Below are 18,514 nucleotides of genomic sequence, written 5' to 3'. Positions count from 1 at the left end.
AGAGCGAGCATTGCTGATTCTCATTATCCACTGTAGTTAAGTTCTACAAAGTCCCGCAAACACTGAATTAGGGAATACCGGACGGTTATTCCCAAGGGAAACACAGGGTTAGGTTCCTACAAGCCTCTGGCCACAACATTTTCTCCAACCAGTCAATACATACACCTTATATTATCCGTTTCTGCCTAAAGACACCTTACTTAATATGCATTGTTGGTTCATTAATTGTGAACTCACGGCAACAGCACTCTATCAATCATGAAAATGTACCGTAGGTATCCTGACTATATATAACTTGTGCCTGAATGACACTTATCTAACACTCGGATTTTTCTCCATGAGGCACATCACAGCCTTCTTGCCCTTAGGAATCCTAGATAGCATGTCAGTATCTAGGCATTTTAAACAGCAAAAGCACACAAATGTGAAAATCGTGGCACGAAAGATCGTGAAAAGCATCTCCTCGTCTGACACCAGCTGGGAACGTGCATGTTCGGCCACTCAAATTTCTCCCCACCCCGGGCATGCCCATGAATGACCTTGAAAGGACCACTGAACATTGATTTTGAGGTTACAAATAAATTTTAGCAAGTAGGCAAATTGGCAAATATGGAATCCACAAGTAACGAGGACTGATGGTACTTCCAAACGGGCTAACTTAACAACTCGCGAGCTGATGGACAGATCCAGGGATCTGAACTACTTAATTCCTGATCTGTTCCCGGCCGGAAGGAAAGGGGGTTAAAGAGGCCCAGGGAACCCCCAGGGTCCTTGCCTGTGAGCCTAGAAGTGAGAAGGAGGAGGGATCAGTGATTCCAGAATGGAATGAGAGGCTGCCCGTAGCCAGTGATGACCATCAAAGCATGGGGTAGTCATCAGAATGTGTCGCAGAGGGGGCCTAAGGGGGATTAGTGAGGGTTCTAAAATTATAATTTCATATTCTGAGTGAGAGGGAGGAGGGAAGCATGGGGTTGCTGACAGGGTTAATGATGTAAAATTAAGGGCACAGCTGAAAGAAAGGTTTGCTTTCTGTCGGAGGTTAAGTGCTGGGCCAGAAGAGGAAGACCCTGCCAGAGTGTCCATACGATGTCCAGGGCCTATAGGCGGTGGGGGAGGGGGGGGCAGTGACAGGTGCTCTGAATTCTCATCTTCTTGCCCAAGGGATGGAGTGGTATTGCTCAGGAAAAGAGAATGCTTTACTGAGGTCCTAAGGGGTCCCGGCACACGTCTGAGGAATCTTGGAGGACAGACAAAGTGCTGTAGCTGTGTGCTTACAGTTCCAATTTTCAAAAAGCAGAAAATGCATAGATATCATGTCTCTCCAAGAGATTCCCAAACAGATGTTTTGGAAGAAATGATGTAGCCAATAGCTAGCACAGATTCACACGGACCAGAGCAAATTTACTTCCTTTTTTGAAAGGGTTACTCGCCTGATACATTTGGGGAACCCTGAACACATCAAGATTCAAGATTCAAGGAGTATTTCCAGAGGCTTGCCACATCACTCTTTCCTGGGATGGGTATTGAGGAGGGCACCTGTTGGGATGAGCACTGGGTGTTGTATGGAAACCAGTTTGACAATAAATTTCATACTAGAAAAAAAAAAAGAATCTCATAGATTCTAAGTTCCTCTAAACAATTTTTTAATTGATATGCCAATTCTATAACAAAAATCTATCCTTTTAAATTACATAAGTCAGGATTTTAGTATATTTAGAAAGTTATATATCCATTGCCAGTAATTCCAGAGGTCCTGTGCATTTTTATCAGTGACCTAGATGATGTCACAGAGAGCTTGCAAAATCAAATCTGACGGCTGACACTAACTCTGTCCCTAGGGAAAGAGCCTGGCACCCAGGGAGGGTTGGGGCACATGTTGGCAGAGAAAGGGAAGAAGGAATAAGAGTCTTAACTGGTCCTACAATTAGAGGACGCCAGGTCACAGCCATGGGCATTCAGGCTCCAATCACCCTGCGGTGTCCAGGATGCGGCCCCGACTGCACCACCTGGGGACCCAGGGAGGGGGTGGCATATGCGGAAGTGTGGGGACGGCTCGCTCTCCTGCCCCTCGCCCAGCAGGGCCATCCGACACTGGCTGGATGACCACGGCATTCTTTTCTTTTTCCTTCCAAGTCTGCTTTGCACATGGAGTCAATTAACCATTCTCAGACCTCACTTAATGAAACAGATTAAGTTGGAGAACGGCTCTCTTGTCTCCCCGGCTGCAAGGGCAGCGTGCGACGGAAAGACAGTGCCTGCATTCGCTGTCCTGCCCTGTTAGGAGGTCCGGTTCTGGAGCGTGCTGTGTCTACACAGACTTGTAGCACCCCGGGCCAGGGCCCATCAGGAACCAGGAGCTCCGGCCTTGCCCTTCGATTTAGTTCCGTTGGGGGTGGTGACTGCCATAAGCACCACCCTCTTGCCTCTGTCTCTAGGGAGCTTTGTGGCGCGGCTTCTGGCTCCTGCACCTATTCCCCTGCGCCTTTCCCGTTCCTTCCCTCCCGACATCCTCTGGTCTCCCTTCCAAATCCCCCTTGTGTCTCACAGGCTACTTCAACGCCCACCTCCTCCAGGAAGCACTCCTCGGTCACCTCCTGCTGGCTCCTTTCTTTGGACGCTCGGATTCTACATGCAGTCTGGTGGCTTCAACAGCCAAAGCGGGTTGCGCAAGCCCCTGGAGAGCAGGGGCCAAGCCTGCCACTTCTCTGGTGTTCTCTGGAGCACGGGATGTGGCACGGAGCGCCCCTCCATCAATCCCAGTAGGAGAGGCAGGTACTGCTTCACTGGGGCATTCAGGGTGATGTGCCACCCAGGCCCCCCTTCAGGAACGGGGCACTCAACCCCCTCGGCTGCTGGACGTGCCGGAGCAGACACCGCCCCCCGCCCCGAGCTGTCAGCCCCTATAGAGACTGCCCTGGGTGATAAGAGCTGCCAGCCTAAAGTTGTGGCAATTCTATCCAACGACCAGCAGACAGGGGTATACAGACCTGCTCCTTCACTCCGTCTTGGGACAGCTCTGAGTCACCTCAACTTCAGCACCCCCCCATAGGGCCAGAACTCCCCACCCAGACTCAGCTTTGCCCTCCGCCCAATCTTGCTCCCTTCCCTTCCTGTCTACCATCATTGATCCAAAGGACCCTCCTCCGTTTCCTGGGCAGACCCTGACAGTTGTTCATTGTCCCAGTCTGTTCATCTCTGTAAACGCAGCAGGGTGGAGGAGGTGCGGAGACAATCCTGCGCCCCCGGCAGGTGAGACCTCACTCAAGGTCAGCAGCGTGGGCAAGACTCAGCCCTCCGGGAGCCCGCTCCTCTGCCTGCACCCGTGGCCAGGGGTGGGTCGCCTGGGGGGCGGGGAGGGGAAGCTGGCAGGCCCTCCTCCAGGCAGCAGGTGGCCAACGTGGGTGGGGACAGGGCACCTGAGGCATGTTGCTCTTTGAGGAACGCTTGAAGTGCTCATTTAGTCCGTTCATAGCATGAAATGCATAATTTTTTCTGAAATCAGCAAACATCTTTGAGTAGCGTCCCCAAAGAAGCAAGTGGTTCCTAGTTGTTTTAAGTTTGGGGAACATTTTTAAGGGAAAAAAAAAAAAACCCCATGAGCCGTTCTGGAGCTTTCTGCAAAATGAGGACAAGACATTCGCAACTCAATTGTAATCACAGAGCGCCTCGCAGCAGCCCATGGAGTGTGGGAGCAGAGTCCACAGACAGCTGCGCTCAAGGGACCCTCCCTCCGTGCCTGCCGGGGGAAGCGGATGCAGGAGAAGGAAACTGATCCTGGAGAGCATGCAGGGCAAAGCTCCCCGGGCTCACGAGGGAGATCACGGGTGACGGCCCCCCCTCGCTGCCGCCAGCTCCCCACCTTTCCTTACAGTGGTTCCCGCGTACCTCGGACCCAAGAGGGGGCCGGCGCTAAGACTTTCCAGGGGCCTTGCAAGGATTAGATCGTTCAAGCCTCCCGCTTAGTAGACCCATTTTACAGAAGACGAAGTAGGGGCACGAACCAACTGCCCAGGTCACAGAAGGAGGGAATGGAGGAGGCGGAATGCCCATCCGGTGTAGAATTCCGGGGCGCACGCCTCAGACTCCCACAACTGGAAGTGACCAGCAGCAGGGGCACAGGCCACCTCGCGTCCCGCGGGAGCTGGGGTAGAACGCAGACGTCCCGCTCTAATCTGCAGGGCGCCACACAATCCACCTGGCGCTCCCTGCCGTCCTGACCCGCAGATGGGCCCTCTGAGGGTCAAGACGTTTACTCCTGGAGTCCGTGTGTGGTCTAGCTGAACACCCTCTTCCATTCCGGCTAGCTCCCTCTGGTTTCGGTCCCTGTGAACGTGAGGCAGCTGCTCCGGCCCTCCGTGTAAATCTCTCATGACTTTATTGGCATGCATGCTCTTCCCCTGCTTCGTCCCGTCAGCCTCTCCTCCCAGGACATACTTTCCATCCCTTTAATCATCTTTACTGCCTCGCTTTGGACCCTGTCCCGGGTCCACATCCTTTGCGAGGTGTGCTGACCTAACCCAGGCGTTTCTTAACACGAGTGGGGCTCAGCGGAAGGTCGGCTTCCCAGCGTGTGTGTGTCACTCTCCTCTTCCTACGTTCCCGGGTCACGCTGCTCTCCGGAGGCCTGCCACTGTCGAGGGCGGGGGGAGGGGGTTGCTGCGGAGCGAGGCGACCGGGCCCACGAGCGGAGGTGGGGCCGACATGGGTGCTGAGCATCAGCCCGCTGCTGCCTGGGCCCGAAGGAGCGGAGCCAGGCAGGGGGTGACCCTTCATTCAGAAGCTTGGGGATTCCATACACCTCCGCACACATACTCGGGACCGGGCGGCAGGGGAAGAGGGCCACCAAGTCTCTGTTCTCCCTGATCCCTTCCCGGCCCCAGAGAACCCCAGTCCCCTTTTAGGGGGTGCTCCCTACTTCTTCCCTCCGCCAGGAAGCCAGAAACCAGGAATTAGCCTCTGTGAAGCAGCTACGGCAAAAAGGCAGCACCCACAGTGAAATAAGCCTGCCCTGGTCTGGTCAAGCCTGGACTAGGGCTTGGTCCCACTCTCCTGGCTCAGTTTCCCCTTTTCCTGCAGCCATGTGACGTGCCTGGTGGTTCTGATGTCGAAGCCAAGACGGCCTTCCTCCTCGTCAGTTCTATGCTTACTGTCCTCTGGGAAGGCCTCACACCCACCAAATGCAACAGCTGATGATGAGCTCTGGGTGCCCGGTGCCCCATTCGCCCGGAGCTGTGGCCACCACCCAGCACTCCTCGGTCAGGGCCCACGTGCGGAGGGAAGCACCGGACACCCTGGTCAGCCACAGCCTTAGTTTCAAGGGATAACAGGAAAACAGGCCCCTCTAGTTTCTTAGCAAGCGATGAGGGCTGGACTATTCCTTGGCTCTCAGACGACATTCTGTGTTCATCAAAGGTAAAACCACAGGCCATCACTTTTATCCACGAAAAAACTCCCCATAGAGGAACACACCTCATTTTAGTTCCTTAGGCAGAAGCCTTTTTGCTCTCTCCTTCTCTCCTTCCTCCTTCCCATCCCTCTTCTCTTTTACTCCCTCCCTTCCTTTATTTTTTACATTTCCAGCGAGAAGGAATATATGCATATTCAAACAAAAAACTTTACTCTAATGCGGCTTTATTACAAATGTCCACAGACCCCAAAACATTGAGTTTTCCATTTGAAATATACCATGAAGACCTTTCCATGTGACAGAGGCTGCAAGGAAACTAAGGCATATGCCTTCCTGGGACGCCTAGCCTCAGCTGTTTATGTAGCCAGGGCTGCCTCGTGGCACTTTTTCTTTTCTAAGTTTATTTAGAGAGAGAGTAAGAGAGAAAGCAACTGGGAAAGGGGCAGAAGGGGGTGGGGGGGAGCAGAGAGAGAGAGAGAGAAAAAGAGAATCCCAAGCAGGCTCCAGACTGTCAGCACAAAGCCTGACGTGGGGCTCGAACCCACAAACAGTGAGATCGTGACCTGAGCCGAAATCAAGAGTCATTCGCTCAACCGACTGAGCCACCCAGGCGCCCCTCGTGGCAGGTTTTCTGGCCCCTAGCTGTCACCCAGCACTCTGAACTGCAGGGAGACCCTGGTTTTTGCCTTAGTGTGAGTGAGCGCCTCCGGGTGCTAGAGAGCAGGTGCATGTGCAGTTTCTGATCTGCATATCGTTTGTCACAGCAGAGCCCAGCACCACGCGGGACAGAAACCCTTGGAATTGTGAGCTCCTGGAGGCCATGTCTCAGAACATACGTCAGCTGGGACCCAGTCCTTTGAGGACTGCTATTGTTATGGTAAGGTCAGGGGAAAGAGCATTTCTCCTCCCGAGGGGGCATAACCTGTGCTGCCCTGGACTCCTGAAGGGACCCACCCCCGGGGCCGGCCCAGAGAAGTGTACCCCCTGCTTCCCAACTGGTACCCAACCCACCTGCTTCACCTCACAGGTATTAGCTGGCCACTGGGGAAAGCGAAACCCAGGCCAGAACCGATGGAGCTACAGATGGCTGGCCAAGGACAGAAAACCCAGAGTTCTCGACGGAGTCTCTCCTACCTTCGGTCATTTCTCCTCCTCCGGAACAACTTCTTCGTGTGGGCGATCTCTACTTCGTGGGGCATCGGGTGGTAGCCCTGCGTTATGTGGGAGGAAGGGGGATCGTTAGTAACGTGGGAAAGACGGCAAAGACCTTCTTGCACGTAACTGTTGATAACGACATCTGTGATGAAGGAAATCGGGAATGCACGACTAGACTCCGACCACCAAATCCACGCTGAAAAATGGAAAATGGTAGAATGAATCCATTTCCCACCAGGCAATGATGCTGTAATTACAGAACCGAAGATTAGGAAGGACACAAAGGAGACCTTAGAATCTGTCATACCCAGTCATTCAAATTCCAGACGAGGACACTGAGATCCAGAGGGGTGAGTGAACCAGTTCAAGGTCTTGTAGAGCATTAGCAACAAAGCGGGGACCAGATCCCGGATTCATGGCTGCATGATGGAGTTATTTTTTGAACACTCGTGACTTCTCTCAGCTTCCCGACACAGTGGGAATGTCAGTAACTTCTCCGGGCCATTGAGAGGACAAGGAGACACAGCCCCTTGCAAACAAAGAGGGCCTCACAAAGAGGGAGTGGGCTAGGACCCGGGTTGTCTCACGCCAGCCCAGGACAGCCCAGGCAGTTCTGACCCAAGACCCTCTCCTCACACTCCCGGGGAGTACTCAGGATGAAATAGTTAAATGCTGTTTTAAACTCTGAACTGGGAAAAATCCTAAGGATGGTCTCTTGTATAGTGTCGTCAGGACAACAGCTATGCATCTACGTCAAGGTTGGAGAAAGACCCTCGACTTATAACATGGGGCTGATCTTGCACATGCCGAGCCCCAGGCAGAATTATCTGCTGAAACTGGGCTGAAGGCCAGCCCTAGGCACACACAGGATGAGAGGGAGTGACAGGTCTCGGTGTGTTTAAGAGTGATCAGCCAGGGGCGCCTGGGTGGCTCAGTCAGTTGGGCGTCCGACTTCAACTCAGGTCATGATCTCACAGTTCATGGGTTCGAGCCTCACGCCGGGCTCTGTGCTGACAGCTCAGAGCCTGGAGCCTGTTTCGGATTCTGGGTCTCCCTCTCTCTCTGCCCCTCCCCTGCTCATGCTCTGTCTCTGTCTCAAAAATAAATAAAAACTTAAAAAAAAAAAAAGTTTTAAAAAGAGTGGTCAGCCAGAGTCCATATAACCCAACCCCCACCCCCCGCCCCCACTTTATAGACAGGGAGACTGAGGCCCAGAGCCTCTATGGTAGCAGCCCTCTGGTTTCAGGCTCCACAGTGGATGGCCTCACTGGGAGGCCTTCTCAGGGCTTAGTCCCCAACCAGTGCGGGGTGGATGTTGGCAGTTCTGGCCAGTCTCAAGGAGCTTCCCGGGGCCCGGCAGTGGGAGGACAAGAGGGAACAGGCTCGGGAGGACACAGGGACTCCGGCATCACGGATGCCTGGCCTAGCCTCCTATGGAGTCCCGGGAGGGAAGGACAGATTTCAACATTTATTGTAATAACAGTCCCTCCCTCCTACCCTGTCTCTTGCCTCCGACAATCCGGCCAAAGAGCATGAATGAATTCCGGGCTCCAGGCGGCCACAATGGGCCTGTGCAGCCTTAGGATGTGCTTTGTTTAATGGTTTTTCTCAAAGGATATTATTTGCTTTTCTTTAATACAAAACACAAACAAGGAAAAACACCAAGTCTTCCCCTCTCATTTCCCCTCTCCCATCCTGACCCAGCTCCGGGCTGGCCCCTTCCCTCCCTCCTGGCCTGGGGTCACTGTAGGAACACACTGGGTGTGCCCCACGTAGACAATGGAAGGAAGCCGAGGCTCCCTCTCAAGCTGGCAGCCTGGATCGGGATCTCAGCTCTGAGGCCGGGCAGACGGAGCTGTCCGCGACCCTGGGCCTTCCATGAGCCCAGAAGGTGCGGCCTCCCCTGTCTGGGCTTCAGAGTCCTGGGCTCTGGCCTGCATCCTGCCCTTCTCCTCCACACACAGTGGGGAGCTGCCTTCGGGACTCACCCTCCGCTGGAGTCCTAGCTCTCTACCAAACTCAGAGTGGCCCAGAGGACCTGCAGGGCCCCTCAAGGCTTCTAATGAAGCCCCTGCTGTGACCTCTGTGTCCATCCACCTGTCTCCTCCGAAGTATGTGAATGCGTAGAAAATATAAGAGTAAAAACATGCGGTCCGGAGCTGCACCGTGAACGTTCAGCTCCTGGCGCTTCCTTTGGATGATTCTATGACTTTGACAGATAACCTCACCTCCACCTGCCTCACTTGCCACATCCGTAAAATGGAGATAATAATTGCATCGGCCTCCTAGGGTCCCTGCAGGAGTTAAATGGGTTGATAAGTAAGTAAAGAAGGCAGACTAGTGCCTGCTATGCAGTATGCCTCAGCGTCTGCAGCGGCGCCACTGTCACCATCACTTTCATCACCTTCCCATCCTCCGGACACTCTGCTCAGGGCTGAGGGGCCAAAGCAAGCGAGGGTGTTCTGGTCCCTCTCCTCACGGAGCCCCCAGCCCTGGCAGCGAGTCTGGCTGAGGTGGTCTGCAGGAGAGGAGGGTGTGGGAGGCTCAGGTTAGGGAGGTGACCCAGGTGTGGAGCTGGAGAAGAATGGAGAAGGATGGAGAAGGATGGAGAGCTCTCTTTGGCCTGAGGCTGGCAGGCACCAGCAGGAGGCCAGAAATCGGCGAAAAACACGTGATAGAACCAAGTCTTGCACTTCTGAAATCTTCCCTCTCCAGGAACAATCCAGGCTGGGGCTAGGGAGGACTGGTCCCACCCGCAAGACCACCTGGAGCCCCTGGCTATGGGCATGTTGGTGAATCAATGAATGAGAGCCACCTTCCCTGGGGCACTTACATAGGACCTTGAGGAGCTCCTTCATAAAGCAGGACATATTGTATTTATACAAGCTTCACTGGAGGACTCTCTCCAATCAGTCACTTTGTTTCTCAGGCTGGTGGTGGGCACCGAGTGACCCACACAACTCAAGATGCTGCCCACACTCCCTCCAAGACAAGGGTAACTGGGGTCAATCGGGGAACATAGGTGGCCGGCGGAAGAAGAGAGAATCTGTGCTCAGACCCACATCTGCCATCAGGCCAGTGTTGATCCGGGTTAGCCCAGCTTCTCTACTCACCGGCTAGAGGTAAGGCTGGTACGCGAATGTTCATGGCAGCCTTACTCATCAGAGTCACGACTGGAAACAACCCAAATGTCCACTAACTGAGGACTGGATAAGTAAAATGTGGTATGTCCATACAATGGAATATTATACGGCCACAAAAAGGAGGGAAGTTCTGATACATGTGACAACGTGGATGAACCTTAAAAATATCATGCTGGGAGCACCTGGGTGGCTGGTTGGTTGAGGGCCCAACTCTGGATTTTGACTCCGGTCCTGATTCCAGGGTTGTGAGGTCAAGCTGTGCCTCCGGCTCCATGCTGGGCGTAGAGCCTGCTTAACATTCATACACACTCTCTCTGCCCCTCCCCGGCTCTCTCTCACTCTCAGAAAACAAAAAAACAACTCCCCCCCCCCCCAAAGAAACAACAACAACCCATCATGCTCAGGGAAAGAACCTAGTCCCCGAAACCCAGTATTGTATAATTCCATCGTCATGAAATGTCCAGAATAGGCAAACGTGCAGACAGGAAGTAGATGAGTGGTGGCCGGGGGCTGGGGAGAGGAAGGATAAGGAGTCACTGCGAATGAGTACCAGGTTTCTCTTTGGGTGATGGAAATATTCTGGAATTACACAGGAGTGATGGTTGCACGTGTGACCTTGAGGATATACTAAAAAAAAAAAAACAACACCCCAAGAAACCCAACTCACCGTACACTTCAAAAGGGTGAATTTTATGGTACGTAAATCATGCCTTCATGCCTCAATTTTAAAAAGGGGGAAGAAAATCCGGGGGCAGTATGTTCTGGGGAGAGGGGACAGCAAGTGTTAATTAAAAAAAAAAAAAAAAAAAAAAAAAAAAAAGAGCGGTGCCTGGGTGGCTCAGTCGGTTAAGCGTCCGACTTCGGCTCAGGTCATGATCTCGCGGTTTGTGGGTTCGAGCCCCGCGTCGGGCTCTGTGCTAACAGCTCAGAGCCTGGAGCCGGTTTCGGATGCTCTGTCTCCTCCTCTCTCTGCCCCTCCCCCGCTCATGCTCTGTCTCTCTCTGTCTCTCAATAATAAATAAATGTTAACAAAAAAATTTTTTTTTAAAAAGCAAGCAAGAAAGATCCAGCCACAATGGAACATGCTCCTCTCGCTCCATTACTCTCCAGGAAGCAGTTGCCCTGAAACATTTTATATAAGAGAGGGCTGCAAAGGGCAGCATGTCCTAGGCAAGAGGCACCCAATGACAAGTGTGAATAATAAAGAATCTGGAAAGGAGCATGGGGGATTGGTATCTCCAGGCCTGGCCAGGGGATATGATATTTCGGCTTTGGACCAGAGTTCCCTCCCTGCTTTTCAGAATACATCACTAAAGTGGAGAATGGAAATTTATCAAGCTTCTTAGAATTATCCTTTAACAGCAAACAGTGGTCTCTGCTCTAATTCCTTATTTTAACAAATCCTTCCATTCTATGCCTTGAAAGAGCCCCAGGGGCGCCTCTGTGGCTCAGTCGGTTAAGCGTCTGGCTCTTGATTTCGGCTCAGGTCATGATCTCATGGGTTGTGGGATCGAGTCATATATTGGACCCTGAGCTGACAGTGTGGAGCCTGCTTGGGATTCTCTCTCTCTCCCCCACCTCTCTCTGCCCCTCCCCTACTCACACTCTTTCTCTCTCAAAATAAGTAAATAAACATTAAAAAAAGAAAAAGAAAGAGCCTCATACGAATGTCAGTCCAGGTAGGAGACACTCCCTCCCCAGTCCTCCCACAAGTGAGAGCACGGCCTTCTGGTTTACCAGCTGCTGGTGTTTCTCATCAGTCTCGAGTCACGTGAGACCCCGTAGCGTTACCCTGGACCACCTCAGGCCCTGCCTGCTCACCTTCTACTTCTCTGCATGAGAATTCTTCCCCTAGCTCTGAGGCCTGGCTGCAGATCCCCTCTCTCTACCCTCTGACCACGTTTGCTAAGTAAATGGGCCTGGGAGACAAGTAGGTTGTAGAAACCAAGCCTCTCCAGGGACGGAGGGAAGATAATACTCCTTCCACAGGCGGCACGGGCAGAATACACAGGAAGCACACACACGTACACGCGCCTGACTCGGAGATCAGCAGTGGTGTATATATGCCCCCCTGCAGGGCCGTGCCTGATGGCTCTGGTTGCAGAAACATGTTCTATAAAATCCACCCACTCCAGGGGAGGCTGAGGTGGGTACTTACAACCCAGGGCGGTATTTCCAAGGGATTAAAGGCAGGCCCAGCGGAGCGGCTGGCCCCAGGCTGGGAGTGCACCGGCCTTGCCCTGAGAGGCCAGTAGAGACAAACAAATCTTGGGTCTGGGGTGCAGCAAGGGAGGGCCAAACAAACACACCAGGCGAGGAGCGTGCGCGCCCTCGGCCCTGAGACCCACTGACCCTGTGCTCGCAGTGCCACACTTCCACTAGGCTACAGGCGCCCCTCCTTCCCCCCCATCCTAAAATCCACCAGCTCTCCCGTCCACCTTTCCTGTAAAAATTCCTGTTTTAGGCACCGCACATATAGTGAAAAAGAAATCGGCCAAATGCTGGTCTGTGTAGAGCACACGTCTAGTGAGAGCAGAGAGACGACCATCAGGTGAGCAGATGCTCTGATAACTGACAAAAACACTACGGAGCAGAACAAGGCGTGGCAAGGGCATGAGCACGGCGGGGGCGGGGGTGGGGTGACCAGGGAAGACTTCTGGTACTTGACATCCGTCCGTCAAACCCACCCACCCGTATGTCCATCCTTGGTTCTTTCTCACACAACCAGTGCCGAAGGCCCACCGTGTGCCAGGTGCATCAGATGGAGAATACTAGAATGAGCAGACTCAGTTCTGGCCCTGGAGGTCAGGGGATCATTGGACAGATGCCTCTGGCAGCCCAGAAGAAGGAAGGAGGACCCTGCTTACAAGAAGGGTCAGGGAAGCCTTCGCGGTACCTACGCTGAGCCCTAAGGGGTTTGATAGGGGTACATGAGAAGACTAGAAGCTATGTTATGACCTCCGTCAGCTGGCCAATGATGTTAGCATCACAGCAGTGTGTGGAGATGTGCTTGGCACTGTGGTCAGACAGAGAAGCACCAGGGTAGTCTGAGGGCCAGGGCTGGTGTTCCTGATGTCTGGCTTGGGGCCATCTGGATGGTTCTTCTACCCCCTTTAAGCAGGTAGATTTATGTGCCTCAAAACGATCAGCTGGAGTCCTAACCCTGGAGGGAGCTGTGAACGTGACCTTATTTGGAGATACGGTCTTTGCAGATATGGTCAAGTGAAGACGATGTCATACTGGATGAGTGGGCCCTAAATTCAATGACTGGTGTCCTTAGAAGAAGAAGGAAATTTGGCCACAGAGACACAAGAGACACAGAAAGAGAAGGCCATGTAAAGATGCAGGCAGTGTTGGACCAACACGGCTTGAGCCAAAGAACTCCAATGACTCTGGCAGCCACCAGAAGCTGGTGACAAGAAAGGATTTTCCCCCAGAGCCTTCAGAAGGAGCATTGGTCCCACCGACGCGTCCATCCCAGATTTCTAGCGTCTAGAACTGTGGGACAATAAATGTCTGTTCTGTACATCACCCAGTTAGCCGTACTTATGGTGGCCCTCGAACACTCCCGGCCCTCTCATCCAGATCCCACAGCACAGTCCCAGCCACAGGTCCATTGTGTGAGGCTGTGCTGATGGCCTCTCCCATCTGCTCCCTGAGTGTCCACAGCTTGGTCCTCTCAGTGCGGTCCCCCAGCACCCTGTCCTCTCCATCTGATTCTCCCCGGCAGAGGTCACATCACCCCCCACCCACCTGTACTACTCCAGAGCCCTCGGGGCCATAACCCACAGGGGTACGCTGCTCCAGGGCTGGAGTACCAGGCCCTGTGCCAGTCCGGAGGGGGTCGTCTAGCCTCCCACCAAACCAACAGCCTGAGATGCTGCCCAGGCCCCAGCTTCACAATAAAGAGAGACCCGAATCCCTAGGACAAGCAGGGTGCATCCACCTCCCAGCCCAGCCCCACCTTCCGGCACCCCTGCAGGGACCAGGGAGACGGGAGGGGCAGGGAAGCTAGAAACCACGTACGCACTTCACAGAACCCCATGCCCCCTTTCCCTTCAGAGAAATTTTTTCTGATATTCCTGTGACCTTTGGCCCACGGCCACTAACCCCAGACCTGAGCCCGACAGAAATCATCCAAGCCAAACTGTCTCCTACGTCTGTTATCTTTCTTTCACACATCAGCTCTTTGCAGAGAGAGAGAGAGAGAGAGAGAGAGAGCGAGGATTATACCAGTACGAGAGTCTTCCTCCTGTTGTGTGAAGGGTCCCCCAGACTGCATAAGACCTGGCAGGAACTGCATAGCCTTCACTGGGAGGCAGTGGAACCGTGAAACACCCGAGTTGGAACAAGGACCCTGGTCCAGGTGAGGCGTCAGTGGGAGGCTTCCAGCGGGGGGGTGCCCTCCCCAGTCTCCTGTGGAGGTAGGCCCTGTACTCCAGCCCTGCTCTCTCCAGTGCCACACCTGTCTGCCCCATCACACCTGGATGTCCACCCTCCACCCTGGCCTCTTGGAAACCACGAACCGTCTCCTCTTCTTCACGAACTTGCACACTGATCGGCCCCTCCAGGCTCCTGTCACTCGCAAGAATGCTATAAAATACATGGAAACTGATGGCTTCCTTTTTTTCCAGAAGATTCCAGGTGGAGGGCCCCAGCCATAGTCTGACAGAAGAAAAGCTGGATGTTGGTTCTGCCGTGCCCACCGGGCAAGCCCAGGGAGCCGGAGTCCCAGGGAGGCAGGACAGACCCTCCAGCCAAGCCAGCTCGGGACTTCCCAGGCTCCCCCCATCTCCAGCCCAACTGGGGGAGATATCCCGAGGGCAAACAGTACAAAGCAGCCACAGCACTTGGCAACGTAATGGGCCATAAAAATACCAAGTACATCTCCCTTGACAATGAACTTGTCTCAATAGCGGAGCCTTCCTCCTGCGGGGGGTCATGTTTTTTCATAGCTTCTAAGAAGTTATCCTACCAAGGTCTTGCTGTGGGCACGTGGGCAGGATGTGTGGGTCACGTCCAATGAAATAAACAGGTAATGTTTCTAAAATTCCTGGAATCTCTAGGCTGCACGGCTATTCAGAAGAAGCCGACCGGTTTTAGAAAGAAAGGTGAGGGGCAGACAGGCTCACTCACGTTTAAATGTGTGATTTTCTTTTTCTTTCAATTTATTATTTTTTTTAATCAGCAGAGACTTGTAAAAAATGCAATACCTTAGCTGGAGTCCCAGTGTAAGAAAACAGATAAAAGTAGGCAGGGATGAGATCCAGAGGCTGAGCCATCGGGACTCACCCCTGCCTGGAGTTCCTACTCACCCTCTGGAATGTGCACCTCAACTCCACCTGTTCTGAAAAGGTTTGCTCTAGACACCATGCGATGCTGGCTCCACAGGAACTGGACGTTTTTCTAGAGGAAGAGCTTAACTGAGGCTCTCCGGGCAGGTTTTAGTGAAGTCTCTGACCCCCCCCCCCCAATTGCACATGAACACTTTTGCTGTGGTGGTCCTTGGGGTGAGAGCCCATGGCATTCATCATAATCTGGGGGTCTGTGCCTGAGCGGTACTGCAGTGACAGAGGCTAGATCGCTGCCCTGTGCACACCTTCCTTGGATGCACTAAGCCAATAAAACCCACCCTTCCCCTTTCCTTCAAGTTGGGTTTCTCACCATAGAGGCCAACGGAGTCCTGACTAATAAACCACACACACCCTTCAGGCAACCTGGGTACTGGATCTGTTGCTAAACCTGGGCAGTTATTTCTTCCAGCCCTCTCCTCCTTCTTGTGGAAAATGAGGATGAAAATATTTGACCTTCCTGCCTCCTTCGCCATGACTATTTAAGCCTTCCTTTGATTGCATGAGCCGGTAGATCTCCCCTTGGTATCTTTAATGGGGGCGCCTGGGTGGCTCAGTCAGTTATGTGTCTGACTTTGGCTCAGGTCATGATCTTGTGGTTCATGGGTTTGAGCCTCGCGTCGGGCTCTGTGCCGACAGCTCGGAGCCTGGAGCCTGCTTCGGATTCTGTGTCTCCCTCTCTCCCTGCCCCTCCTCCGCTTGTGCTCTGTCTCTATCAAAAATGAATAAACACTATACAAAATATAGAAAAAAAATATGAAGGTATTTTGAGGTGGGTTTCTATCACTTATCACCAAAAAAAGTCCTAAACGATTCAGCACGAGGTAGCTATAGATGATGTTGTACTTGGTCTTATTATATCGGTGAAGTCATGGAAAGGAAACATGACCATCCCCGCCCCTTCCCACTGGTAACCCAAGGGGCAACTGCAAATACAAATAACGTTGATTTGATAATTTCTGAATGACGAGGAAAAAAGATGGGTGAGAACATTGATGCAAAGGACAGAAAGCAGGAACCAACAGAACACTGGTTGAGAACTCTCTACATTATACGGTATAAAACGTAAAGGGAGCAGTTCCTGAGGGGCTGGGTTTTCAAGGACCATTGTCAGTCGTCCGGGCGCAGTCCCTGATGCACAGTCTCGCGGTGGCCACAAGAGAACGGAGCTCTCCCCTCCCCTGATGAGGGACCTTCACGGAAGGTCCCGGGAGCCCCGCTGAACTGAAAAAGGCAACACCTCAGGCTGCTGCAGACCAAAGACTGGAAGATGTGCAAGAAATGGAACGGGACAAGTGGCCGGGGGAAATGGCACGATGTCTGCTCTGCGGCCTCCAGAAAAACTGCCTCAACGAGCTTACACGCATACAGCCTGAGTTCTGGTCCCTAACTCAGCGGTGTGTTCCTGACAGAGATGAGACCCAAATCCTCAAAAGACTCCATAAAGCAAGCTCCAGGGAAGAGAAAGCGATACTTGTGCTCTGGCCTCTGCGGGGAAGGGGCCGTCTCTGAGAGGTGGGGACGTTTGCCACATTTGTGAATAGCGTCTTGGACTTGGGGAGGTTCAAAAGCCGTCCTGGGAATAGAAGCAACAATGGATTCTGGAAGAAAATTGAGACTCTGCAAATACTCAGAGATGGCCGCTGTGGTCTGTGGCCATACCATGTGCCACGGATGTAAAGAAACTCTGTCTGTGTCCCAAAGAAGTCCACGGGCTGCAAGGAAGAACACCAAGGATACACGCTAGCGGCAAGGACCGCCTGGAGGAAGGAATGCCTGAGGCTACCCTCTGAGTTACCAGAAGACTTGGAAGTTCCCAGAAGCTGCCTAAGAAAGATGGCGGCCTCAGCGCGAGTTACTAGGAAGTATGCTTTAATGGCTCTGCTCTTGCTTCTGCTGAACGTACTCTGGTGCAGTTCATCATACGAAGGGGCAGGAATCAGGGTTCAGCCAGCGTAAGGACACCTGTGGGCACCTGTGCCCGCATCCCCCCCCCCCCACCTCCCCCCTGCCAAACCAGCTCTACCTGTGATACTGAGATCCCGGGGTGAGTTCCACTGTGCAGGGGAGGCCTCATGTGAATGAAAGATTCATCTCTCCTGCCCCCTGCACTGGTGGGCCAGGGCTGGCTGGTCAGATATTGGGGGCGGGGGGGGGGGTACAGGTAAGAAGGCTGTGACAAAGGAGCACCCCAGAGCAACAGAGCCCACATCCCAGGGCTTGCTGAGCCAGCCTCGGGGGTCTTTCAGCAACGTGACTGGGGGCTGCTGGGACGAGGAGTTCGTTGGTCCAGTGTAATGTCATGACTGCTGCCTACTGTGGAAGCCTGGGTAGATACCTACCTTACTTATGCTTCTAATTTCCTCATCTATGAAATGGCCACAATAAAGAGTTACACCCAGTTCAGAGAGTTGTTGTGCGAATTAAATAAAATTATCTGATATTCAGGCGCCTTGCTCAGGCCTGGCGTGGGGCAGGTGATTTCCCCAAGTTGCCCACCCTCCCTCCCATCCTCTGCAACCTTCTTCACCTTCTTTTCTCGGGCACAGTCTGTGAGATGCCCCCATCTGCACCCCAAGCCCCTGCTCCAGGAAAGCCCTCCACCCCTGAGACCTCTTTAGCCTTTCTGTCCATGTCCCTCATGAGACTGCCGGGAAGCAGCAGCCTCATTCCCCCGGGAATGCCATTCTAGAATGTGGCCGCCTGTGTCCCCCAGCCAACGGCTCCCTGAGCTCCCTGGCTGTGTACAGAACATTCTCAAAGCACAGAGGTGCAGCCTGCTGTAGGCTCAGCCTCCTCTGTGTAGACGGTCAACTGCCACCCCAACCCGAGAGAAGTGGTTAGTGAAAGGCTGGCCAGGCCACTGGGCTGCAGGCGGCTCACAGGACATCTAAGAGGCGAGGCCAGGCCAGACAAGAAGCACAGGGAGAGAGTGGGGAGGGAGGGAGCGGCCTCTGCGCTCAGTCTTGACTGAGAACCTGCAGGGGTAGCGTCAGCATTAGCTTTGGGGGCAAGAGGCCAAAGTGTGATCCCTCCCTCAGGAATCCATCGCGCTTTCCTTCATTCACGGGACACTTCTTGGTTGAGGTGCCGTGAGTTGATGAAGGTGCTGCAGATACAACAGCGAACTGAACCACAGCTCAGGGTTTCCATCCCACAAGGGGAACGGGAGAGCCAACAGAATGCAACTAAAAAGAAAAAGAAGATTTAACCAGAGACAAGTGCGTTCGGGTGGGGGGGGGGGTGGGGGTGGGGGTGGGGGTGGGGGGGGGCGGGAGGGGAATCCAACAAAAACGAAGAGGGAAATGTTTTCAACCGGAGGATCAGAAAAGGCCTCTGTCAGAAAGTGACACGGGAGCCCAACCAGCATGACCGGGTCGACAGGCTGAGAGAGAGTCAAGGCCGAGGCCAGTGTCCTCCACAGGAGAAAAAAAGCAAAGAGTTGACTCTCCTTCTGT

At 53.4% G+C, this 18,514-nt stretch overlaps 1 protein-coding gene across 12 annotated transcripts in view; it reads right to left on the bottom strand.

Annotated features, from left to right (window-relative positions):
• The window catches only part of CTIF (cap binding complex dependent translation initiation factor), a 297,353-nt gene that overhangs the window by 128,556 nt on the left and 150,283 nt on the right, over positions 1-18,514 (bottom strand). For all 12 annotated transcript variants that reach the window (XM_045042237.1, XM_045042240.1, XM_045042242.1 and 9 more), the window contains one exon: positions 6,542-6,618. In XM_045042237.1, the coding sequence (XP_044898172.1) occupies positions 6,542-6,618 (77 nt within the window). The remainder of the gene's footprint in view (positions 1-6,541; positions 6,619-18,514) is intronic.

The sequence above is a fragment of the Felis catus genome, chromosome D3, assembly GCF_018350175.1.
Source record: "Felis catus isolate Fca126 chromosome D3, F.catus_Fca126_mat1.0, whole genome shotgun sequence".
NCBI classification, from domain to species: Eukaryota; Metazoa; Chordata; class Mammalia; order Carnivora; family Felidae; genus Felis; species Felis catus.
The sequence above is the reverse complement of the archived record's forward strand: the minus strand, read 5'-3'. Positions and strand labels throughout refer to the sequence as shown.